At 39.2% G+C, this 26,241-nt stretch overlaps 1 protein-coding gene across 1 annotated transcript in view; it reads right to left on the reverse strand.

Annotated features, from left to right (window-relative positions):
• Positions 1-964: 964 nt before the first annotated feature.
• The window catches only part of LOC142390671 (guanine nucleotide-binding protein G(I)/G(S)/G(T) subunit beta-1), a 38,836-nt gene continuing 13,559 nt past the window's right edge, over positions 965-26,241 (reverse strand). The window contains exons 2-11 of the mRNA XM_075476293.1: positions 14,538-14,644; positions 13,921-13,959; positions 13,595-13,701; positions 10,059-10,122; positions 9,268-9,430; positions 7,387-7,453; positions 6,863-7,064; positions 6,220-6,436; positions 3,407-3,522; positions 965-3,134 (exon numbers count right to left, since the gene is read on the reverse strand). Coding sequence (XP_075332408.1) covers positions 3,416-3,522; positions 6,220-6,436; positions 6,863-7,064; positions 7,387-7,453; positions 9,268-9,430; positions 10,059-10,122; positions 13,595-13,701; positions 13,921-13,959; positions 14,538-14,594 — 1,023 coding nt within the window. The 5' untranslated portion in view covers positions 14,595-14,644 and the 3' untranslated portion in view covers positions 965-3,134; positions 3,407-3,415. The remainder of the gene's footprint in view (positions 3,135-3,406; positions 3,523-6,219; positions 6,437-6,862; positions 7,065-7,386; positions 7,454-9,267; positions 9,431-10,058; positions 10,123-13,594; positions 13,702-13,920; positions 13,960-14,537; positions 14,645-26,241) is intronic.

Below are 26,241 nucleotides of genomic sequence, written 5' to 3' on the forward strand. Positions count from 1 at the left end.
TCTTTTTCATAAAATAGAAGGAACATCTTAGTCATTCTCATTACCTCTAGAGGGCAGTAAAGGCTAGTGAATGTTATTATTATTACCATTTACTTTATTTATATAGCACCTTTTAAATTTTATACATAAAATGTAACAAAGTGCTGTACAGGTTAAGAGGTTAAAACACCCGACCCCCCACGTATCCACACACCCACTCACTCAGACAGACAGACATGTACATACAGTGGCAAACAGGCTTTCTAAAATGCGATATTGCTGGGCACTGAGGAACCAGGTGAGGAAAGCGTTTATTTGGAGAATCATCCACTCCAGGAAGTCTCGCCGGCCACAGCCCCAAGGGGCGCCGCCACAGGGGCCACCCCGACCAGGATGGACGGAGGAGCCCACGCCGCGGCCGTAATGTACGGCCACCGTGCAGCGCTCCTCCAGCCCCCAGAGCAACGCCCTCCCAGGCAGCCCCAGCTCCACTCCCGGTGTGGAGGGCTCCCCTTGAGGAAAACACTGGAACTGGAGGATAAAATCGATAATCAAAGTAGTAGTAAAAGAATAGATATCAGCAAAAAATTGAATAAATGAATAATAAAAAAAAATGTTATTAAACACCAAATTAATACAAATTAAAAAAAAGGTTTTGGTGGAGAAAGAATCTGAAGGAGCACCTAGTAAAGAATTTATGGACCCAGTAATAACTTTAGATGGCATTTAACACCTTTTCTTCTTTACATGGTATCCAAGAAAAGTGGACAGTTGATAGCATTCAGCAGTTCTGTAAGTTTACAGAGTGAAGAACAAGATGAGCAAAGTAACTTATTTATAAGCCGTACAGAGGAGCCAGGCTGATTCAACAGTGGATAAGAAATTGTTTATTTGACTTGAACATAATTACAAGGAAACCAAACAGTCTGCAACATTCTAGCTTCAGTGGGAGTCGCTCTAAGTGAATCACACTCAACACAGTAGGTCATCTCAAACTGCTTTTTATTACATCTTAAATAACAGTACATTTTAATATAGTTTCTATCTTGCATCCAGCTTTCGGTTGTACACTGACTGACTCAAAATTAAATACAAAAGGTGAAAAGGGAAGAGAGTGGGGGTGCGAGCTCTACAGTTATTCGATGGAGAAAGAGAGAAAAGGAAAGGGGATTTAATTAATTTTAAATTTTTTTTATTTTGTTTTATTTTTTTTTGCCAACTCCAGGCCTAACGCACAATTACAGCACATTTTTTTGTACAGAATGTCGCAGAGAAAAAGAAACAGAATGGAAAATAAAAGAAAGAAATGTCACTACTGCTAAAGAAAAGAGCGCATTTGTTTACAAGGAGAAGGGAACAACAGAAAATTCTGCCATTCAGACGCTGCAAGATCTTTTTTTTTCCCATTTTCTATTAAAGGACAGAAAAAAAACCTGTTATAAAATGCTTCTTTGTGAATGGAATTTGCTTTGCTACAGACGGAATGAAAATTTATTTGTTCCATTTGGATCGTGTACGTTCAGGCGAATGAATGTATATGCGTGTACAATTTAAGCGTTTATGTTACTTCTTTAATTTGTGGAATCCCTCCCAAGAATGGACCAAGTAACCGTTTATGTTGCAGGGTTTGCTTCTCGAGTGCATAGCTTTGACATTTTAGTTGAATCGTGTATGCACAGAGTAGCCAAAAACAAAAAGAAAAATAGAAAGAAAAATATAAATACCATTGTATTGATATATTCAACAGGTTATTTTCTTAAAAGAAAAACATCAAAAAGGACTTAATTCCATATGCACCTTTTAAGCAATTCTACAGCATGCGATTCTAAGAGATAACCCACCCATGGCAGACAACCAAAATCTTTTTTTTTTTTAATCGTTTTTAACTTAAAAAGTTTCAATATCATTATTTTCAAACATTGATTTATACAACATGTCATTCACAGAGTAGTAACTGCATTTCCAAGCACGGAATGGGCACCTCTGTTAAAAGAGAAACGTCCGCATTGTGACCAGGCGAAAGTGGAGGTAGTCCCTACCCGACCAAATCACATCACTGGTCCCAACCGCGGGCAACCGAAACCAGGGAGAACAAAAGTCAAGTTAAGGAGGAGCGGGGAGAGGGGGAAAAAAAAAAAGAAGGAAAAGAATAAAAAAGGGGCAGGGTGGATTATGATCCGATGGGTTAATCTTCATTTAATTATTCTACACTGTTGCCAGACAAAAAGGTGTAAGAATGGTTAAAATGGTTTGTTGTTTTTTTTTGCTTTTTTTCCTTGTTTTCCGTTTTAAAAACGAGCATTCATTATCATAAACAGCATGTGCTTGGTTAGTTAACGTTTTTTTTCTTTAGACATTATTCTATATATGCAAAGTTTAATTTTTGTGCAAACAAAGATTTGTGGACTACGCTGGAAAAAAGAAATAGTAAAAGTATCATGGGGCTAAATATACAGAAGGGCCAGAAGTGGCTTGAGGACTCCCTGTTGACGCTGAATTCTCACTCTGTTCTCCGGTGAGATAAAGCTGGACTTAAAATTACATGATTTGGAGGTTCTTGAACTTTTCAACCTAAAAACATTCCTTTAAAACGTGTAAAGACTAGAAAATAAAACAAAGCTTTGATCCTCATTTTAAACATTAACTGACAGTTCACTGATCTACCTCTCTTCAACAAAATATAATAATGAAAACAGAGAAACAAAAATAAACATGGCCAAAAAGCTATTAAGAGTTAGATCACTGTCATGTAAGAACCTTCACTCAGACCTGTGCATAATGAGGATGCAGGACACGTTCGCTTTGTGGTGGTGGCGGGTTTTTTTTGTATTTTCCAATATTACAATAGCAGATCAGACCGCGGTCGTTGGGGGGGACGCACTAGTTTTTCCCCCTCCGGTCCACTTTGAAACCACTAAATTCCTCGAGCTTGTTTTGTCTTTGTTTTGTGTGTAGCTTAACGAGTGACAGACAATTGTGCTCTTTTAAATGAGAAGGAACAAGAGGGAGAACATTTTTGCCCTTGATGGGTTTTTGGGGTGTTTGGAGTCAGTATCATGGTGTTGTTTTTTTTCTTCAAAAGATTGGATATGCAATAAATTGAACATTGTGATGTTGGAATGGTCTTGCACTCAACTTTGGAGTCCGGATGCCATCTGGAAGAAAAAAAAAAACAAAAAAAAACACATTGTTTAATAATATTATTCAGCAACACTGACCAACTAAATTACTGCACAGGGAAAGAAAAACATTTCATTTGAAACTTCAGAGGCCCAAAAATTTGATTATTTCACTCTATGGGGGGTGTTGAATTTTTGTTTTACATGTTGCATTTTGTCTCCCAACCATCAGGTGGCAGCAAATACAAAGTCTACGTGGAGCATCATGCAGCTAATGCTTCAGTTATGTCTTCCTCTGGCTCATTTACCTTCAGACTCTAGTTCCAGATCTTGAGGAAGCTGTCCCAGGACCCTGTTGCCACTGCCATGCCGTCATCGGTGACACCCAAGCAGCTCACCCGGTTATCATGACCGGCCAGGACACCTAAAGACACAACAGAGGCGATGACATTATTGATGTGTCCATGGAAACATGATGATTCCTCAAAGGTTAAGCATGGAAATCAGATGTCTATATATTTTTAAAAAGAGTAAAATAGGTTTCAAACCACAAAGAGCAGCATACAATCCTGAAGCAAATAGCTGACCGGTTAACTATTTATCAAAGTCCGATCCTGATATACTGTGCTAAATATCATTCCCACCTGTGGATCGAATAAGTGTGTGCGCCCATCTGAAATGGTCCAGTCAAGTGTGCGTTTCCTCTGATCCCTATCCCACTATTCAGTCAATAACTGTAAAGTATTTATGCCTCCACAGGGGCTTCTCACTGCTGGATCAGGTGACGCTTGCCGCACTCACAGATGCATTCACAGAAGATTTTTTTCCAGTCTGGCATCATATATGTACCTCGCTATCTGCACGCACCTAAAATATTAAGTACTTCTCCACAGAAATGTTACTATAACACTAAATACACAAAAAATATACAACCATCACCTGTATATTGCACCATATATGAAAACGTAGTGGTACAGAGTCAATGTTCAAAAGGCCCAGCAGCTAAGTAGGGGAATTATATGAAAATTCCACAAATAAAAGTGTCACTTTATGAGTAAATAAACAGAATATCACATTTAAAAAAGGGGCATCTAACACTTTTAACCAGTCTAGAAGGTACCGTATGCGAGTAGATTTATTTCTTGTTGCTTAATGTACATTTCTTTAAAGAATTTGAGATTGTAACATCACCTGCCACAAGGATGCAGGTGTTACTTACTGCAACAAGGTTTGCTGAAAAGGATTTAATGTGGACTGGAAATTTAGCCAATAAAAGAGAAAGTTCAATAAGTCATGGCGTGGCCTGTTCGGCAACAAGCTGTGACAAGTTTATTCACATTCTTCTTTGCAAAATCTGCTTCAATTGTGTAGGTTTCATGGAGACTGTAGGTGAACAGAAACAGATCTGAACTCTGACCTGTTACACAGGATACTCAGCCCAGGGCTTTACTGCTGCTCAAACTGCACATTTATTCAGATGCACGTTTGACAATGACAAAATAAATTTAGGTTGATATAATGACACAACTACACCTTCATCCCAGTGTTCCAGATTTGTCTTCATGTAAACACTAGTTAAGACGTAATTTGAGTCCCAACAAGCATAAAATTGCACAAATCACTGCCTGATTAAGTCCAGTTGCCAATTTGTCACATTCAAACAGGAGAAATAGTAAAGTAAGAGCCGACCCTCAGATTCCACACAACCAACCTACTCACACTTGAGGATTTCAGGTGAACTTGATGGATGCTTTTTGATAATTTTGCAATAAAACGCAGGATAGCTTCCCCCCGTCCCCACCCCCACAGCCATGAAGCAGCTCTGTTAGTGTTCTGTAACAGGATATTCAGTGTCTTTAAAAGATCATTGTATCCATCTATTTCCTGAATACCAACACGCAAACACGTCACAGCATTGTTTGGAAATGTTTTCAGGAAGCTGACAGACCATCTCTGAGACTTAGACTTAGATACATACAGGAATATAAGAATTTAGGTCACTGGTCAGATTATGACAAAATCCAGTGGAAGTCAAACATGTCTGCTGGCACTGCATTACAAGATGTGCACAGCGAGTTAAACTTAGATACACACCTATAACAATTACAGAAATCACAATAAACTGCCAACATTTTTCTGGTAAGAAGCTGTGAAATGTTAGTTTGACAGAGCGTGCGATCATCTGACAAAAACATCTAAATCAGGGATGAAATGAAAGCTGATACATATGTGCTGGAACTTGCTCCATGACCTCGATCGATGGCAAAATCTATGTAGTTATCTTCAAAAGATGGCAGCCAAACAATGAGGATTCATGTAAAATTTAATATTGGTATGAAACCTCTTACTGGTACTGTCCCAAAAGCTGCTTTCCTTGTTCGTTAAACTTGGTAACATAAATCTTTTTAAGTTAAACAAATCTGAGTTGAAGCATTTATCAACCCAGAATTCTGTTGTCGTGTTTCGGTGGGATTTACAATGACTCAACGTTAAAATAACCATGTTTTCTTTAATGCAAATCCTGCTTTACCCTATAGTGAAGAAAATTCAGAATGGCGCATTTTAGTTGTCATCAATCCAACACACAGAGACATAATTCACTTTCAGAGAAGAGGAGGTTTCTAGTTGGAAAATAAACCTCCCATGGCATTCATTTCCATTCTGTTCAGCATGTTTTTGTTCAATCTTAACGAGTTAAAAGTTGCTTTCAGGTCAGATTTGGTTGTGTGCCGAGATTAGAGGCTGTAGTCACCAAATATTCAAAGAAGCGACAGTCACGTTCACTTTAGGTAGCACATTTTAGACAAAGATTCACATAAAATCCTCATATTAATAAAAAACTTTAAGAGCTACCATTGTAATGGAAAGGAAATAGAAGTACTTACTCCTTGATATATTTGACCAGTTAACAACAAGAAGAATCACTAAAATGAACATGGTCGCAGGTTGAAAATGTATCAGTTTAATTAGGTTCAGAAAAAATTGTTTTCAGAGGGTTTTCTTTTTTTTTTCCTTCAAGCTAACTTAAATGTGCGGGAGGTCAGATTTTACCAGCAGGTAAAGTCCTGCATTTGTTTTGGTTCATCAAGCTCTACGCCTTTTGCACCGTATGGTCGCTTACCTGCGCGGTCGGCCTTCAGCGTGTCCCAGACGTTGCAGTTGAAATCATCGTACCCGGCCAGCAGAAGGCGGCCGCTCTTGGAGAATGCCACAGAGGTGATGCCGCAGATGATGTTATCGTGTGAGTAAACCATCAGCTCCTGGTCGGCACGCAGGTCAAACAGCCGGCAGGTAGCGTCGTCTGAGCCCGTGGCAAAGGCGTTGCCATTAGGGAAGAACTGCAACAACAGGTGAGGGGGAATGTCAATAATAAATTTAGTCAGTAAGAGCAGGACTATCATTTTCCTTCTGTATAACATGAAGTACTTTTTCCAAGGAAATTTCAATCTTTCTAGATATTTCTATTAGTGTTGACCATAAATCTAGCAGTTCCATTCAAAATTCAAATTCACTCAAATTACTTGGTGTCAGAGAATTAAAGCTTTGAAGCTGTTAGAACCCCCCCCCCAAAAAAAAATAACATTTAAATGCAGCGTCACACCAGTCAGCATCCAAGAACAAAACAATTTGCATCTCCACACACTATCTGCTTGTCAACTCGTCTTTCCTTGACCTTGCTCTGACAGATTTGACTTACAGATATCTTGAATGAGTTGAAACAAGTTTGGGTTTGGGTGTGTGTGTGTTTGTGTGTCGGTCCGTACGCAAATGGCATTGATGTCTGACTCGTGGCCAGTGAAGGTCTGTCGGCACATTCCTTCTCTGATGTCCCAGAGCTTGGCCGAGGCATCACAGGCTCCAGACACAAACAGCCTGGTGTCGGGCGCCAGAGAGAGACTCATCACATCACCGGTGTGACCAGCAAACGTAGTTGTCTGCTGACCAGTCTCAATGTCCCACAGAGCACTGCGAGAGAGCATGAAAAAAACCATTAAGAAACAATCCCCCACAAAAGCGATCAGTTCCCACAGACTGTACAAAGTCCATCTAATCCAAACAAAGCCATTATCTTAGACCTGAAATTTGAGTGATTCTCTAGAAATGTTGAGCGAGAATTTTGTTCTTAAAAAGAACTTTCTTCTTCTCTCACAAAAACTTGCCAACACTAACCCCACATTTCAGATTTTGTTGTGTCACGTATTGATAAAACACTGTTCAAAAGTCATTTGAGGTTCCTTTTTATAATGATGTTGCATTGGCTCTTATTGGGTGCAACATCACAACTCACCAGGTGGTGTCTCCAGAGCTAGTGACAATCTGGTTGTCATCCAGGAAGCGACAGCAGGACAAGTAACCTAAAAGGAATGAAAACGCACTGATTAGCTTCTTTTCTATGGACTCCCTTTTTTCTACAGCAGCAAGAGGTAAAAGGTTTCATATCCGTACTCTCTGCTCCGAGGAAGGAGCGTCACTCCACCCACAGAGAAGGCGATTTGAGCTGGATGTGGGGGAGATGAATCGACTAATTCACAACCAGAAACAGAAAAGAAAAAAAGCTGTAGGGCATCTCCTGGTTCATGACTTGCTTCCATAATTCATCCATTACTAGTTGGCAGAGTGTATATACCCCTCCCTATAGTGAGGGAACTGGAACTAAAATGCTGACACACTTCCTGCATCATGTGACACTGATCAGATGAATGCATCTTGCCTAAGCGCTCAACACTTTCATTAGTTTGTGATGGTAGAAGGCTTTAGCACCTTATGACTTTAAGAGAGAAAAACACACGATGTGACTTGCATCTTTTGGATGTGAAAATTAGGCTCAGCACATGGGCCTCGCTTTTAAAAACAAAAACAACAACACTCTGTAGTAATGAAAATCCCAAAATGGCTTACATTTTGACTGGTTGTGCGTGGAAAGTCTTGAAAGAGTTGGGGGAGAAAACTCAAACAGACTGTGTAGACTAATGTGACTTAAAACTCAATTGTATGCCAATTGTTTAGATTTAATCGGTTCTTTATCGAAGGTAAGAAAAACTGACACTTCTGAAAAGTGTAATATGCAAACGGTCTGAAAATGAAGCGATTGATGACGTCATGAAAAAAAAAAAGATAAAATGACATTTAGCTTCACACCAAAGTTTTCTTTGATGTAAAGCAAAGCACAGCAGCATGGAGAACATGATCAGACTGCCGTCTGCTGATATTCAACATCTTATTTCTGATGTGATCCACGCTGTATCTTACAGTCGAATTTAGGTAAATTTCCATGTGGTAGGCTTAACCCCTCAAATTTCCTGCAATTTTTGACTAAACCTCTGAAAAAAAAAAAAAAAAAGGCATATCCAAAGTAAATTTAAAGCTGTTCTTGAACTATTTGGAGTACAAGCATTACCTGATGGAAATTTCTTAAGTTTGGAGCAGCAGACTATGCGTCTTTATGGATGTAAGACTCGTTGTGGACCAACTATTTTACTGGACCTGTTGCCAAGGTAACAGGAACATTTTTTGTTTGAGTTGTATCTGTTTCTTGGAATACGATGAGGCTGCATAGGCGAGTTAAATAATTCTTTGTATTTGCGACCGGCTTGACATAAGTGTTTACACTGTGTCTATTGTTATGATTGTACCCTGAAATGGCGAACATTATTCGAATATCAAGAACTTCAGCGTTCCAGCGGTGTAGAACATGTGTAGGTACATAAAAAGGTGGGCTGAGGAAAACTCCATATTTGGCGTGAAATATGCAACATCCCACCGGTGGGACCTTGGAAGGGGTTAAAGATTGTATGGACTTCGTGGCTGTGTAATGCTCATGAATGACATTTCTGGAGAATATAATATATAGAAAAACTTGTGATCCATGGCTCTGTTATTGTAATTGACTGAGGGAGTTCCTTGTTTGTGATGCCTTAAATCTAAACTATAGTACATGATGTTGATCCGGTTGGTAGGGAAACGACAAAAAAAATTAAAGGAAACTGAGCTGTTTGTGTATCTACTGTCATTCATATAAACACACAAAGGAGGTCACCATCTTGCCAAAGAGACCCATTTCCCTGCAAGGTCAAAACAATAATATACATTTTATTGGCAGACTAATCAGAACTTGATTATGGACATAACTGATAGATAATAAGGTACAGGCTAAAAGAAGTCAGTTCACCTGTGTGTCCAGCCAGCTCACGGCTGACGCGCACATTTCCTTCACGGGTTTTCAGGTTGTAGATTGAGCAGATGTTGTCCAGGCCACCACAGGCGACGTAGTTCCCAGAAGGGGCATAGGCACACGTCATCACCCAGGAGGAGCGCAACGGGATGGCATGGACCTGGAAGAGAGGAGGAAGATTTAATATTAGATTGCATGCAGCGACAGATGGAAGAGAGAGAAGGAGGGTGGGGTAATGTGACAAAATCGGTCTGCAATATGAACTTAACCTTTCAAGGGCACAATAACCACTATAAATAGCATTTGCTTGGATCCCACAAACACATAATGAAAGCTGGAAATCTGGAAGTAATGATTACTGTTAATATTTGCTTTGATGAGCAAGTAAAGACAAACGATCACACCCAGTCATGTGAAAATCTGTTCAGAGTCAGTATTACTCATCTTGTCATGTTCAGACAGCTTCATGTCCCTACTGTTGCATTAATCTGGTCCAACAACTTCTATTTCCTCTCGTGTTTCTTAGCAAATAGAAGTTCTGATTTGTACTGGTGCAAACAGACTTTGACAGTTTTCACTTAAGTCCCTTTCAGCAAGCCAACCAACTAAATGATATGTTAAGTCATCACATCTCTTTCAGATTTGATTATTTTTTTGTTTGGACGTTTACAAGTCGAACACCAACTTTCAACACATGACAATCAAACTGCACGCATATGATTTTTTACGACCAAGAGTAAAACAGTGTATTACACACTTTGGTTAATTGAATTAGGTATTTTATCTACCTTGTTTGTGGTGTAGCTGTCCCAAATAATGAGTTTGCCATCCTGGGAGGCGCTGACCAAAAGCCTGTTGAGAGAGAAAGATAAAGGGACTTATACACATACTTCAGTCATCTCTTGTTGCTGGTGCTTCACAAACACACGTCTACATGCCGCAGTGTTTTGCTGCCACTTGGAGGAAGTCTCACAAATATGTAGAAAAATCTAAGGTGAGGGCTGCTCTTGCTTGTGTTAACGCTCATTGTTCCTTTAACTTTGCTCCGCTGTGGAAAATACAGAAGTCATTGTGGAGAAAGCTCCATTTTGACTGCGCATGAAAATAATGAAGACGGTCCAGATGATGAATGGGTGATGAATTCAGTCGTCGTCGTGCTCTCCTGGCTTAACCAAACTTTGGATTAATCAACATTTGATCTACACATAGCGTAATCTCCGAGGGCTGCACGTCAGGGCGTCTAAATTAAAAAAAATATAACAGCCAAAATCCCTCACTCTGCTTTTTTGGGGCTGAGAGCGACACCGACAGACACCTCCGTGCTACCATACACCAACCTTTAGACAACAATAATAATTTTAAATGAACAGTCCATTCAAACCGATGGAAAAGCTTCCTGTAAGGTTGAAAATGGAAGTCTAGTTTACCTTTCTCCTAAATAAAACTAATATAGTCATAACAATGAAAAAATACCAAAATGAAAGAAATATGAGCAGTTAATTTAAAGGTCTTAATTTGCCTGCATTCAATGTAATTAAGCCACAATATCATCTTAAAGCTGTGGTTCCTCTGATATTACAGCATTCAGAAGAATGAACAATGCCCATCCCAAAATACGTGAATTGATCCAGATACATTTCTTCAAATAAAAACATCTTAGAATGACTCGGATGGGGTTGAAGTGAAGAAATAGAGGCCGGTATCTAATGCTGGCTGGGGCTGGGCAGGGAGAGGGAAAAAATTAAAGCATACCCATCTAAATGATCTTTATCTGATCATTAAAATGAAATAAATATTTTCGAAACATGTTATTTTACGGGATTAACCATATGTCAAAGTCAGTCCGGTAAGTTGTTGCACATCACAGGGATGCACATTTTTCACAAAACCACAGCTAATAACAGAGTTGTTTTCCATACAATTAAATCCAGAAGGAATTTAACAGGATACGGTGCGGGAAGTGTTCATTTTGTAGTCAAAGTTTAACAAGATAATAGTTCACTGGCCTGTTTGCCATCTTTGTGTTGTCTCTTTCCATAATTCACCACAAAAGTTCAACTTTTTCAACGTACAAAAACAACAGCGGTGTTCTGCATATGATTACACAGTTCCCCATAGGAAGTAATGGGTTTCTGAGTTAATATGAACACAGGTATATGGAGATGAGGCAAAGCATTTATGTGCACTTTCTAAAAAAAAAAACAGAAAAGAAAAAAGATAAGTCTTAATAACAATAATAATTAGAAATAAAAGAGGCCTGGTACTAAGAAATTATAAAAAAGACCTCAGCCTCTATTTTCTCAAAAACATCACTTACAGAGCCCGAACAATGGAAAAAAAAAAAAAAAAAAAAAGGCTCATAAGACTTTCCTTCTTCTCAAACCATTTTCTAGAGACTGCTCACAGGTAGCTCTGTGCCCGAGCTCTGCTATCTGGGTGAATCCAACAAGAGTAACCACAGTGATGGTCCCAAAGCACAACGGTACAGGAAAAGATGTGAACACACCAAAGGCAGCAGGGACTACGTCAGTTTTAACTACCATCCAGGCAGAGATGTGCTCACAGATAGGACAGTGACACACTCACTTGTGCTGGGTGTTGTGGTTTTAAGATAATAATCTATCAGCCTCATATTTAACTAACAAAAGAAACAAAATTACTTCACAGACTCTGATAATGTCAGAAGTGGCAAAACGTGCCAACTTCAGATCAGACTGCACGTTAACTTCCGGTGAACTTTAAGAGTGAATGAGTCAGCTCTGAGACAATGATGTAATGGTTTCAGGTGCTCTCTTTCTCGTCAGAACAGACCTCTGACGTTAGCAGGGCTGAGAGGAGACAGTCGATCTTTAAAATGATGAAAAGATCAACCCAAGTTCAGAGCATTTATGGCTTTTTATTTATTTTGAAGTGAACCGCAACAAAAAAACAGAAAAATAGGGATTAGATGTTTCCATTTTCTTTTACTGTTCACCATTTTTGTAACAAATGCACTCCAACGCACAGCACCTCCAGGTAAATGCACTCAGGTAGCTGAGTCTCATTTCACTAAAGTGCAGAGCTGTGTTATAAGCTTTTCTTTTGAAAAAGAGACCAAATATAAACAAGATGATATTTCTCAGCACTGTTTCATTTTCGTTATCAAACAATTATGGAGGAAAACAAATGAAACTATCGTAAAAAAAATTATTTTAATTCTCTTTAATCATTCAATAATTTATCTATCTCCAACACAAACCTTTTTAATAATCAGAAATAACAAAGTACAACCATAGTAAGTATGAAAAACCCATCAAACTAGTTTTCATTATTTTAAACTGCATTTAACATGTGGCATTGGAAATACCTTCCAGCTTTTCAAGCTTTTATTTTAATACTACCACTGCACAGCTTTCTGTCCAGATTCACGTGGTGCTACACCTCGAGCATTCAACGTGAGACACTGACAGTATGTACGAGGTGGGGAAAATGAATGGAGGGGCTTCTTTCTCAGTTTCCAAATCCATACAGGTATGAATTCATACCTATATATTTTTAGACCTAAAAATAGCCGTTCAAGCCCAGACTTTGGGTCAAAACATCTATGTGACAGTATATCTGGTTGGTTGGATCTCACTTGGTCTAATAAAACACCCAAAGTCCTCTGGAAGATGATTAAACAACAAAAATCCAACCACTAAACAGTGCGAGCTGACAGAGACCTTTTTCTTATGTATATGCCGAGCTGAATGATGAGGTAACCAGGCAGTTTGTGTCCCTGTAGACCGATGCACACCGGCACCTCCGTTATTAACTTGTTGGTTGCTGAGGAGAGAGGAGTGTAAAACTCTGGGGAAAGGGCTTTCTCAGAAATGAGCTTTATTCCTCATCTGCCTTGGCCATTAGCCTCAACACTTGCTTTAATAAAGGCAGACTCCATCTTGAGTATTTTCCCTACCCACATAACCCACCCCAATACACACAAACATGGCACAGACACACAAAATAGACACGCTCCAAGATAGGGTGACTGACACTGGTCCAATGAGCAACAAATGCACAGCAAAAAATGCTTTTAATGTTTTAAATGTGCTCCCACAGCCACCCATAGAGCTGATTGAACACTGCCTTTATGTTAATGATACATTACTTTGGGAAGAGGTCAAGATAAAGACTTATTATAGGATGTAAAGTGGAGTATCGTGATTTAAAAAGGAACCCCAGGAAGAAATAAAGAGTACAAAGACAGTTAAATAACACCCACTTCCTGCATTCAGGAATGGAGGACTGTGCTGATGGGATGAAATATCCAGTTAATTGATCGAATGGAGCTGAATGAGATTACCTTGAGTCAGTGCCCCAGTGCATGGCATAGATTTTAGCCAGATGCCCCCTCAGTGTCCGTCTGGTGCGCATCTGAATTCGGCCAACAGGGTCGACGTTAGCTGTGATCTGAACAAGATTAAAAAGAAAGAAAAAGTCACTCTGAGAACAAGTTGACATTTCTCTGCTGTGTGCATTCAAACTCTGTGTAGTTAGTTGAAAGCATTCTACAAATCATGTACTCCATGCTCACAACCACACAACATTAAAGCAGTTTTTAGTGCATTTGTCAATAGTTACATAATAGATTATGTTGAGTCAAGATCGTGTCATGAATATACTTCTTACCTGAGACAGGGTAGCATCTGCACACGCTTTCCTGGCATCCTAAAACACAATAACAGTCAATCTCCAAGTTACAATTTCATATGAAATCCAGTAAGGTTTGCATCACATTAAGCAGGGACATTTCATCTTAATGACCGAATTCACCTTTAATGTGCTACATGTAAATGAATTTATATGTGTGATCAGCTTTGTTTCATTGGGGCAACGAAAGTAATAATTTCAATCTCAAACTTAATTTATGGCACAACACAAGTGAAAAAGATCCTCTTTACATCGTCACAGCCGTCTTAGATCCTGTTAGTTTCAGTGATGTTCAAGGGCAGCCTGAACATGTTTTTGAAAATCTCTTTTTAATGTCATGTCGCATCAACGATCTACAGCACAGTGGCCAATGAATGAATGAATGTCGCCTTTTCACTTTTCATGACTGCTTTTTATAGCAGATGCACATCTTAGACATTAGTTGAGCGAATTTCATCATTTGAGCCCACGGCAATACATGTTGACATACCATCACTGGCTTCCTGACTGGCCGGTGTTTATACAGTTAGTCTGGAGTTCTAATCCAACATGAAATTGAAAAATAAAAAACAGGCTAACCTGAGGAGGGGACTTACTCTGATCTGGTTCTTGAGCTGCTCAGCCTCCTGGCGTAGCTGATCCAGTTCACTCATTTTCCTCTGCTAATGGTGTGCTTTGCTCCGCCGCCTAGACTCTTGCTGATCTAAAGGAGACAAAGAGTGAGAAGCTGAACATGCTGCTTACTTCACATCGATAAAAATACACAAAAGTTTCATTAAACTCGTGGCACAGACTTTTTAATGAAAAACTCTAAGGCTGCACATTACATGCATGGTCTTAGCAGTGTTTTTTCTTTCAAGTAATTAATTAATTTATGGACATGCTTTAACAAAATGCAGCTGCATATCAGAGTTACTCATAAACTCAATTTGTGAGGCTCAGACAAAGCGAATCACTTTTGAGACAGCTCAAGACTTGTCCATGCCAGCTTGAAACTGTAACCTAGCAACAAGCACTAGGCAGCTACTTAAGGCTTAAGATAACAAATTTGAGGATGATATTGAATTTGTTCACTCTTTCCACCCAAACAACAGCAAACTCTTCTTCAAACATCTGGCTACGACAAGCAGCTTATAAATATTCCTCAAAAGTCAAAGCGAAAATGATGGAGAAAAAAAAAAAAAAGAGGAGAAAGTGAGAAAATGTATCCAGTTGGACATATTAAAAACAAAGCATACCCCCTTGTAACTGTCAAATTTAAGAAAGGATTATTGTCCAGATATCAAAAAAGCAGAGAGGCTAGAGACCAGCTCGGGTTTTGCTGCACTGTTGGAGCCCCAAGGTGCTCAGATGAGGGGCTGGGTTTGACAAAGCAGTCAACGCTCTGGCCTGCGGACTCTAAACTCCCCTCCAATGTCATCCCTGTAATCCTGGGACACAGTTGATTCAGCTCCTCCAGCCAAATCCGGTTAAGACAAAACCTGCTGATGATCCTAAAAGCAGCAGCTATCCCGCTGACCCCAATCCTCTGGTTGACGCTCTTACCACCGACACTTTCACTATCCACTGACAGACGAAAAGTTCAACTAAAAAAAAATAAAAAAATAAAAAAATAAAAGAGAGTTTGGCTGGTTTAGATTCTTAGGGATATAAAATGCACTGGAAATAATACAATCATAACCGTCTTTAGTCAAATTTAAAAAGAAACGGTCAGCAAATTAAACTTTCTGCATCAAGTCCTCCCTCAAAATAATCCACAATTTCAGCAATCGCATCCAGACGAGTAAACTAAAGATCTGTCTGCATTTCATCCTCTCTTTTCACCTGTTCCAAGGATCATTCGACCATCATCATTTTAAAAATGTAAAATGATTTTCAAAGAAAATATGTAAAGTGACAGCTTCTTACTAGTCAAATACAAGCTAGTTATCGTAGCATCTGCGCTGCAAACTGACCTTACCTCCCTGTTTGTCTGCGTTACGATTAAGGTCCTTTGTCCTGAAGAATGTCGAGACCTTCTGAATGAACGCCTTATCCTATATGCGCATCAGACCTTAGTAGCTACCTGTGACCTGATTGGTCAGTGCTGCTAAATGGGTCTGCATCCAAGCAAGGCGTCTTAGCCCCCTAATCTTGGTGATAAAAACGTGTCATGGTAATATCAGTGGATAATTCTTGTCTCCTCTGTGATAACCCTCTGTGCACTTGGTAAAGCAACTCACAGGTAGACTTTCTAACAAAGCTGTAACAAAAATCAGCATATTTTAGAAACTAGAACACATCAAAATGACCATCTGAAAGAAGTGCGTAAGGTCAAGTATATATCTGCTGGTCTAGATTAGGGATAATGTAAAAATAACTCAACACTTTCAGCTACAAATGTTGTATTTCCCTTAAGAAAGATAAGATAAGATCCATCATCTCCATTGTCATAATGTTTATTTAATTCAACATTTTCTTTACCTTGTTTTAATCATTTAAAATAAAAAACTGACTGGTGTGCGTATTTGACAGAGATACCATGGTATCTTTATCTTTACTGTCAGTTTTGAAGTATTCTTTGCAAACACTTTGCTCTGCAGTGGATTCAATGTCCCCAAAAACGCAGCTGACATTCACCTTGTGATTACAACAGTGTTTTAACAGCATCCGTTCTGTGCAAAGACAAAAAAAAAAGAAGAAGCAGAATCCTGACTTGAATCAACAGCAAGGCAGAGAATCCAACCCATACATCGACTGTAAACTTTTGGGAGTTTGAAACTCATTTAATTAAAGTAAACTAAGCAAAAGAAAGGGGGACAGCTTTTATACTGTCCCTGAGACAAAAATCAGACATAATTACAACAGGCAACATGTTTTGTCAGAGGTTAATTCTCAGATAAGTAAACAAAGTGAACCAATCAAGAAAGGCTAAATGTAATTTAGCTCTAGATTAATCTTAAAGTAGGCAACAGAGGACGATGAGATGTAAAAAAAACCATCAGTGTAGCTATTTAAAGTGTATATAATGGTTATTATCACTATTATTAGGCTACACTTCTGAAGTCGCATCAGGTGTATAATCTAAAATATTTACAAGATCATAACCATATATTTCCTGGGTAATCTCAGCATGTCTGTACTGTAACGTGTCAAAATGTGGGGCACCTTCTCCACATGTGTGGCTTGGGTCATGTGATCGATGCAGTCGTGCAGGAACACCACCGTTCCTCTCCTTCAAAAACGATTTAATGAAGCATTTAACGTGCGATTATTTCCAACTGCTTTGTGTGAATGGACAATTTATTTTGCTTTAAGGTAACATATCCTCTAAATGGTTTAAATTTCAAGAACTTCTGTTTCAAACGGCTGAAACTCAAAAAGGAAAGCATAAAAATAATATTATACTCCTCAGTGGTGATCGGTATTAACATAAGTGGTGATTCAGAGGACTTTTTTCCCTCTTTTGCTAGTGGTGGGAGTGTTGAAACCACTGGCAGCTCAACAGATAGAGCCTCGACTTTGCTGCCTTCTCTTTCTGTAAGCTATTTTTAGTGAGTTTGAGGGGGAGGAGGAGGAGAGAGAGGAGGAGGGAAGCAGACTTCACATTTTCCAGCCACTCCTATCAGCTCCGACATCTCAAGCGCAACAGTGACAAGGAGAGAGGAAGTGTAATTTGACTCCATACAGAGACACAGTTCATTGTTATTTCTTCCTCCCAAATGGCAATAATCATGTATACACCATCCATTTTCACACCATTTAGATTTATAGGTTCTCAGATTATTTCTGCCCAAGTTTCTTTAAAAAGGGTACAGGGAAAAAGCGGATTTTGAATCGACATAAACAACAATTCTTTTCAAATATAGGCTTTTGCAAATGACAGAGAGCAACTGTTCAACAGTCCAATGCTTACAGCTCGAGTAAAAAGCTAATTTACTAGTATTAAAGAAGAGTACAACAAAATGTTAATGGTCATTAATGGCCTCACACCACACTGGACTGAAGGCCTTTTTTAACCCTCAACATATTTTTCTTTTTAATTAGAAGACTTTAAAAAAATAATATTAATGTATTTTTTTCCATGAAAGCTAATCAAAAGCAATAGGATGGCATCAGCAAAGGGCTAGAAACCACAGGATGGTCTAATGGGGTTTGGCAGTAGATTTCTGGGGTAGACAAGGGTTGTCACCCTGATGACATAAGGGAAGGAGTAGGCAGAGATATGTTCTGCTGCACAAGAGGATAGAAGCAAGAGAGGCAAGCTGGAGGACACAGCCAGATTAAACTAATGAGAGTGAACAAGCAGAGGACAATTGGGAGGGTAGCTGCTAATTAACCCCTTGGTAAAGGGGAGCAAAGCTTGTAAGCTGAGCATAACACTGAACATAGTGAGCCTGCACTTAGGCTACATGGCCTTCTAGAAATGCAGCTCTTCTTTATTTAGTTTTCTACCTAATAGACTGTGTATATGGGCATACACAGAACAAAGGACTGAACACATTGTACTGAGAGGCAGCCAAAAAATGCTGCATAACAAGACGATCCAGTACAATCCCAAAAGCAATGTGATTAATAACCAGGGTATATAAAGTAGCAAGAATGCACCATGACTGTTTTCCTAGTGGAGTAGGACAGTATGTGCATGAACTATTGTTCTATTTTTAGTATAGTCCAACTCAGGTATTGTCATACAATTTTACTGACATACTCGTTCCCCCCCCCATTCTAAGCAGAGGCTAAATCATAATTTTTTTGTTTGGCATGCTTGTTCTGTCATGAACTAGCAGCAACTGTCACATTAAACTTTTATAAAATTTCAAACTAAATATGATCCAGGAAGGGGGAGGATGAGAATGACGCATCTAATATTAGCTAATAATCAAATCTTAGAGGGAAAAAAAAGCCTTGGGTGTGTCTGAAATCAGTGCATTGTTCATGCTTACTCCTTAGAAAACGAAACTAGTGCCCATATACATGGCTCACACGCCTCATGTTATTATGATGCTACAATTTACAGATGTTCTTTGAAATCTGTCACATCCCGGCAATCAGTTCTGATAACAGACCAACAGGAAGCCGTTTCCAACTAATTCTAATGGGGTGAGGAGAAGCGTAAAACTACCAGACACACACTAAAAATAGGACGATTGTTCTGTGTTTTGGGCTATAATTACATGTAAAGGGATCACTCAGAGAAATGTAATTTTAACTTATTTTCACATTACTCTTCGTAAGATCTTTGTGTGTCATAATTATATATATATGTGCCGTAAGGCTGATAATAGTAGTAGCATAAACATGAACACCTTTATGACAACAGCACAACAGGTAAAAAAGTTGGTTCTAATTGTCAATAGGGACCTTTAAAAAAACAACACCACACACACTAAAACCGAACTGCTAAAAGGATCTAAAAAAAATTTGCTAAAACTATCCAAGTTACCAAGTTTTTAACAATGTCTAAATGGAAAAAACAACACTAGTCCATCCTACCACAGATGTTTTGATCTAAACTACACAGAAAGATGGGCGGGGTATCTTGTTTGAAAAATGAAGACAATGACAATGTGTATTAAACTGTGGGCGAGTCCTGTGGTTCGTGTAGAAATCTATGGGAAAATGATCTCAGTTGTAGTCATTTGTGAGGTCGGCAGACATTTTCCTAATTATCTTATAATTTCATCTGGAAGTGTGGCAATATACCAATATATATGATATGTTAAAGCATAAGTATTGCACCTCTTCTTAGTTCAAAGATCAATGTTTCAGACTTATACTTCTGGCATTTGCTCTGCAACTGTTTACTAATTAGGACACAGGCAGAATGAGCTGCATCACTAACCACCATCCTGTGGTCACGTATATACTATTAAATTCCAACTCAGACTCAACTAAGTTAAACTCAGAAACTTGCTGCTTTCTGTTGGATCACTCGCCTTCATTTCCATAACATTTGGCCTGTTCATATGAACTGATGCCATTATTTGACCCCATCAGGCTAATTGTTAGTCTCAATCTGACCCTAAAAATAACACAGCACATAATCGAATTTTAATGAAAATCGCGATTTTGGCCGCGACGATTATGAAAAATGAAAATCGCGATTTTTTTTAACATTTATTTTCTTAATGCGGGTTCAGTTGCATTATACTCTAGCATGCAAGCATTTAACCAGTAGTCCGCCAACAACCAGGGGGCGAACATGGACCTATTCGTTACGCCGCCTAACTGATCCACAAGCAAGTTAAGCGCGCAGCTCCTCACTAGTGCAGCCAGCAGTGGTGTCAAGTTCAAGTGGTGAGAGCAGAGTAGTAGTGATATAAGGGAAGACAAAACTGGTGGTGAGGATGATTGAAATGACCGAGAGCCAAGCTGAAGCTGCGGCAGAAGGTGAGCCCACAGCCGGTCTCTCTGGTGAGAAGGACGAGCTCGTCCCTCAAAGGGGCTCAATTTTGGCTGTGTGGAGCTACTTCGGATTCAGGGCTAGCGATGTCCAACAAAAGCAGGTGTTGTGCAAAGACTGTGCAATAATAATTGCATTTCAGTTTTATTTTGTTTATTCCTTACATAGTACATTCTTAGCTAGATTTCATTTCGTGATTTTAAATTACATTCTGCACTGAAAATTGTTTTTATTTTGGAAAGAAGTGCAATAAAATTCAGTTGTTTATCGTTGTTCCATAATCGTGATTAATAATCGTGATTTCAATTATGATCCAAATAATCGTGATTATGATTTTTTCCATAATCGTGCAGCCCTAACAGCACACATGTTCAGGTGTCTACATCTCCTGCTGTTGAGCACATAAATCACCAGACTAACAGATGTTTATATTCATAAGGGGAGAGTTGGGAATTTTAAAATGCCAGCTACATAAGAATGCATTAACAATAACTGCTCATCAATATTTGTGCACTGACCATCCTTGAACTTGTCTCCATTTAGTATCAGTTCTCAATACTCATCCCTGATGGTTATGTAATCAAAGATCCCAATGTGTTAAGTCTCAAACACTAATTTGTTAACATATTGCCCAGCTTTGAGACAGACCTTGTGTGCACGGTGGCGTTTGAAAGGCGAGGTAAAGATGGTGACCTTAATAATTTACGACCTCCTGCTTGGATACCAGCTGCCCCACCCCTTGGCCTTCTTGAATGCTGCATCCAGTCTCGCTTCTATGATTGTTCCTGTTAACTTGGCTCTCTGTGGGATACTGTGCCTCATAATGCTGCTTGGGTTGTGGATCGTTTGCCGCTCCTACAGACACTCTAAGCTGCAGCACCGCGTATATGTGGTTGGTTTGTGCTGCAAGTCAGCCAGTCGCTGGCTGTAGCATTGCAACCAATCATCATGCCAGCCTTCTGCCTCTACTTTAATACGAGCACATAGTTTTTCTAAGCAGGCGTTTCCTTTTCATGGGTGTTTCCTTAGCTGTGCTCTTCTATCTCTCTTCCCTTTGTCAAAACATTCAGCGGATGTGGCGACAGAGTACATACATACTTTACAAACTCACTTGCTCTGTGGTTTCTTCTACAACCACTTCACTTGCCAATGTCCATCCAGGATCTGAATCAGGCTATGCAATCAGTTGCATTATATAGTAACAGGTTACAAATTACATCCTGGCTTTAAGTGATTTTAAAGGCGTAACAAAGTGTTACAGTGCATTCAGAAAGTTGTCACACCTTTTCGTGTTTTCCATATTTGATTTTTTTGTAATCTTATCCTTATAAATTTACATACTCCACAATGGCATAGCAAAAAATAAATAAATAAAAAGAATGTGTTTTTAGTGATGTTTTGGTAAAACATTTTCAAAGAGCATGCATAGTATTACATTTTAAATCCCAGACAAAAATAGAAACATAGCTATCTGAAATAAATAATAGAGATACTGCTCTAAGGGCATAACAATTTCCCCTGCACGCAGGCTTTGACAGACCTCTGGATTGGGAATCACCTAAGATGCATTGTACTGACGTCTTAAGTTAGAACAGGTTATGCAACAGGACCATTTTCTGAATTTTTTCCATTCATTCAGTACTCTTCCTCACCTCATCTAGGCTATATCGATGTTTATGGCTAAAACATTTAGAACATCAGAAAGAAACTTTTAAACAAATTAGTAGCAAATTTTCAAATCTGAGAAGTATCCCACATCTGGCTTTAAAGTGTTGTGCAGAGGTGAGCGAATGAGCAATCCATTGGTTATATGTGTGGTAACTATTGTAGGGCAACACTAAAAAAAATTAGCCAAATTTTGCCTCAACATTAGCAAAGATCTCTCAAGGTTCACTCGACATCACCTCATCCATAGCTCACCTTCTCTCTGCACAGCCTCAGCTTTAAACTGACAACTTGCTGACAGAAATAAGCTCTGCATCAACTCTGTTAAAGATCATGGTAATGAAACATCGCCTGTCTGACTACACGTGTTGTAACTATGCACATTTTAAAGCTCATAGGCATAAATAAACTAACAGGATACTTCAAGCAACATTTTATTGTATATGTTTTTTTTTGTTTTTTTTTTTTAACCAAATCTCAGTTTTCATCTGAGGCCAGAATGGTGAAAAGCCTGATGGATCTGAAAAACTGCTATTCTTGGCCTATACTGCAACACTGCTTTCAGGACTTGATACAGCAGCAATGGCTTTTAGAAAACCACCGTCTGGAGAGGGAGCACCTCATTTATCCCTCCATCCATTCACCCAGTGGAGGAAAATTCTGAAATATTTATGAGTGCTCCTCCACCCAAATGCTGTTTTACTTTTAGCTCAGCAAATCAGTTTCAGTGCTCAGCATCTCGAATCTAACCAGTAGTGGCAGTTAAACCACTGACTAGTGCTACCAGACTGTCAAGCAATTCAACAGCTACCAGTAAGCCAACTTGGTCTTCATGAAATTAATCTGACCTCTCAATCCCTGCTAACAGCTTTAAAAACATTTTACTGAGCTTTAATTGACCTTTTCTCAGAATAAAGCATGTCACTTATGATCCAATCTGCCCAAATAAAAACCCTAAAAAGAAAGAAACTTATTATATTGTTCCCCCTTTTGACATTTTATGATTACACACGTTAAAATGCCGCTTTTTAAAATGAATCTGTAAACTGATGCGTGTTTTTACCCCCCCTCTTTAGGTCCGGTTGGTGGATGAGGGTCCATCTAAGTGCTGTGGTGAAGTGATGCATGGTAAATGTTGCTGAAGCACAACCAGGTCACAAAGAAGGCAGGAACAACAGAGCTGATGATGCAGTAAAGAAGACAGAAGGGTATTGCTCCTGGACATTTTTTTAAAAGCCCCATCCAATCTAGCACTCCATCACACTCACACATCACTTCTCTGTGACTTGTTTTTTTTTTCCCTTCCCCCAGATACAAAGCAAGTTCAGCACAATGGAGTAGAAGGTGAATGTGACTAGCTAGCATCAGTATGATTCAATGCACATGAGATGTTTTCCATGTTGCTGACAAGAAAAAAGGCACAAAAGATCATAATACAAATTTTTTTTCTGTTTAACAAAGTATACCAAACAAACGAATCTCTGCAGTTTGCAATCCTTTAAAAGTTAACTTGCAAGTGTATCTGAACTCACAGAGGATCCAATTCCATTTTTACACCAGAAAAAACAACAACAACGCGTTAGATGGTGTTTTAAAATACACACGTATTGAAACAAGGCAAATAAACCATTTCCCATTGTCAGTAACAGCAGGTTCAGCCTCAGTGCTATGAGGGCTAAGACGCACCAAATAACTGGAGTTATGTTCAGTAACTGCCACCACCTCTCATGAGACAAGAGGAATGTAAAGGGACGGCATTTAACTACACCCTGCAGGTTGCGTTGGACCACAATTTTCTTTCTCGGATAATTTAACAAGTGAATTATCTTTGAGTGGGTTGCACAAATCCGCCTACACAGAAGGAATTAGCAAAAAATTGAGTCGTCAGCCAGATTAGCGCACTTTTTTCCCCAAATGCTGCTGCTCTCAGTTTGGTGGCTTTCACATGAGACTTTGCAGTTTGTAAACATGCGGTTCTGTAAAAGGTAAAAAGCGAGCTGGGTCCACTTCGGTCACCCTGACACCGATGGCCTCTGCATAGGAAACAGCACAGTACCTTTAAACACCAAGTGAGGCAAATAGATTACTTGCTTTGTTTAACAGACGATCCAAAGTAGAGGCCGACTCCTTTGTTGGGTTTGACTAATAGAACATTTAACTAATTATTGGATTTGATGGAATTTGCGTCAGATGGCTGCACAGCCTCCGCCATCAGTTATACACATTTTGCATGGAGACTCCACGTGAAGTCAAGGTTGTGTCGAGTATTTCCGTAGAAAGAGAAGGGAAACGAGCATATCGATACATGTTAGCAAAGCCACTTTTCAATCACTGTTTCTCACTCTCATATTTTTCTTTGCTTGGCACACTGTGAACCAGCTTTCCCACATGGCATATAGATGTTCCTACAGTCTCCCAACTTCCTTATGCTGTTACCTAGCAACCAGTAGGGCCGTTGCAATAACCATTCATTTGTAACGCCATGGAATTGACAGGCCAACTACAGAGGATGCCAAAATCTGCCAACAACGGTTGAATAAATGCTTAAAATTGACAAAAGTATTGGGACTTAAAATTAGACATTAGGCGTCTGTCACTGGTGGTGTGTAGTAGCGGTGGATGGTTCTTGGCCTCTTGCTGCCTACCCACGGTGAGATGGTGACTGACGGCTGATTTCAAGGCAAGTCAAATACCATTGACTCCAAACAGTGTCACTATGTTGGTCATTAAACATCTGTGTGAGCCCACCTTGAGTCCAAACCATTACACAACTCTCATATCTACACATAACTTATCTGAACTTTTGATTAAAAAAAGGTTATTAAAAAGTTACAGTTGCTGAATAACGGATTTAAAAACAGACTATTAATTAAAATTATTACCGAGATTGTTACTCTGTAATAATTTTACCCCTCCCCCCCACAACTAACGGCAGAGACTATTTTTTTTAAGCAACATTAATGGTTTATTCTGTTTTTACATTGTGAATTTTTTTTCTTTTAGGAGGGATATCCTCTACAATCCAAAGTAATTGCTTCAAAAAGAAGAATGGATGAACTAAAAATGAATAGCCTTGGGTCACATAACCCATTTTGCTCCACTGAAAGTAGAGCATAATCCTGGGGCTACGAATACGTATGCATAAGCTGGCACAGTCCTGGTCATGATGTTTTATTCATTTTAGGTACAAATTCATCTGATTAAAGGATAAATCAGCAAAGAAACTATTAAAACAGAAATAACTACCATTACCATTGGCGTGACACACCCAATGCCATTGAGAAATGATCATTTACAAACTATTTGCTTTATACGAAATGAAGCCGCTAAGATCAAAAGTGGCGATGGGCTGGCATTCAGAAATAACTATTTTTGCATCATACATCGCAAAAATCTTTTTACACCGGAGGACTTGGAACCAGAAGAAGAGCCAAAGTAGCTGAAAGCTTAAAGGAAAAAAAGACAAACTGCACAATTAGCTTTGTATAAATTTTGATTTGCCGTCTTCGTTAGATCAAAGCCAATACTACAATGTAGCTTATGTACATGACCCACGCCATTACGATCAGTTATACCTGTTAGAAGTGTGTCCATTATTTGGTTTTTAAAAGCACTAGAATTCCCTAGAATTTTCATGATTAAATAGTTTACTGCTTTCGCTGAACCAGCTTCAAATGGCAGGTCAGCATGTGCGACATTTACACATTTTTCCACATTTACACTTTCTCATGGGACCATTTTTTAGCCTAAACCCAATTACATGTTTACACAAGCACCTTTCTTTTTTTTAAGTGTTTTTTTGGGCTTTTTATGCCTTTAATGTTAGGACAGTTTGAGAGAGACAGGAAGCAGGGGGCAGAGAGAGGGACATGCAGCACAGGGCCGCTCGGTGCGGGAGTCGAACCGGGGCCCGCTGCAGCGAGGACTGTGGCCTCTGTACATGGGGCGGCTGCTTAACCCACTACGCCACCGACCGCCCCACAAACACCTTTCTAAATCTTAAATGTACGGTTTTACATATCGATAGCTTCCTATTCAAAGGTGCCATATACACTGCATTTCAAGCAGTGCATTTCTGTTAGAAATCATAGAGAATCATTTGAATTACTTCTGTCGGGGCAGATATGTAGTGCAGAGTGAAAACAGAAAATGAAGAGTTTCAGCGTCTCATTGGTCACCAAATATCAGATACACGAAGAAGAATTTCTGGCCCGATATAAACTTAAGTGAATCATGCTTGTTGGAAAGTA

The sequence above is a fragment of the Odontesthes bonariensis genome, chromosome 10 (genome assembly GCF_027942865.1).
Source record: "Odontesthes bonariensis isolate fOdoBon6 chromosome 10, fOdoBon6.hap1, whole genome shotgun sequence".
In the NCBI taxonomy this organism is placed as follows: domain Eukaryota; kingdom Metazoa; phylum Chordata; class Actinopteri; order Atheriniformes; family Atherinopsidae; genus Odontesthes; species Odontesthes bonariensis.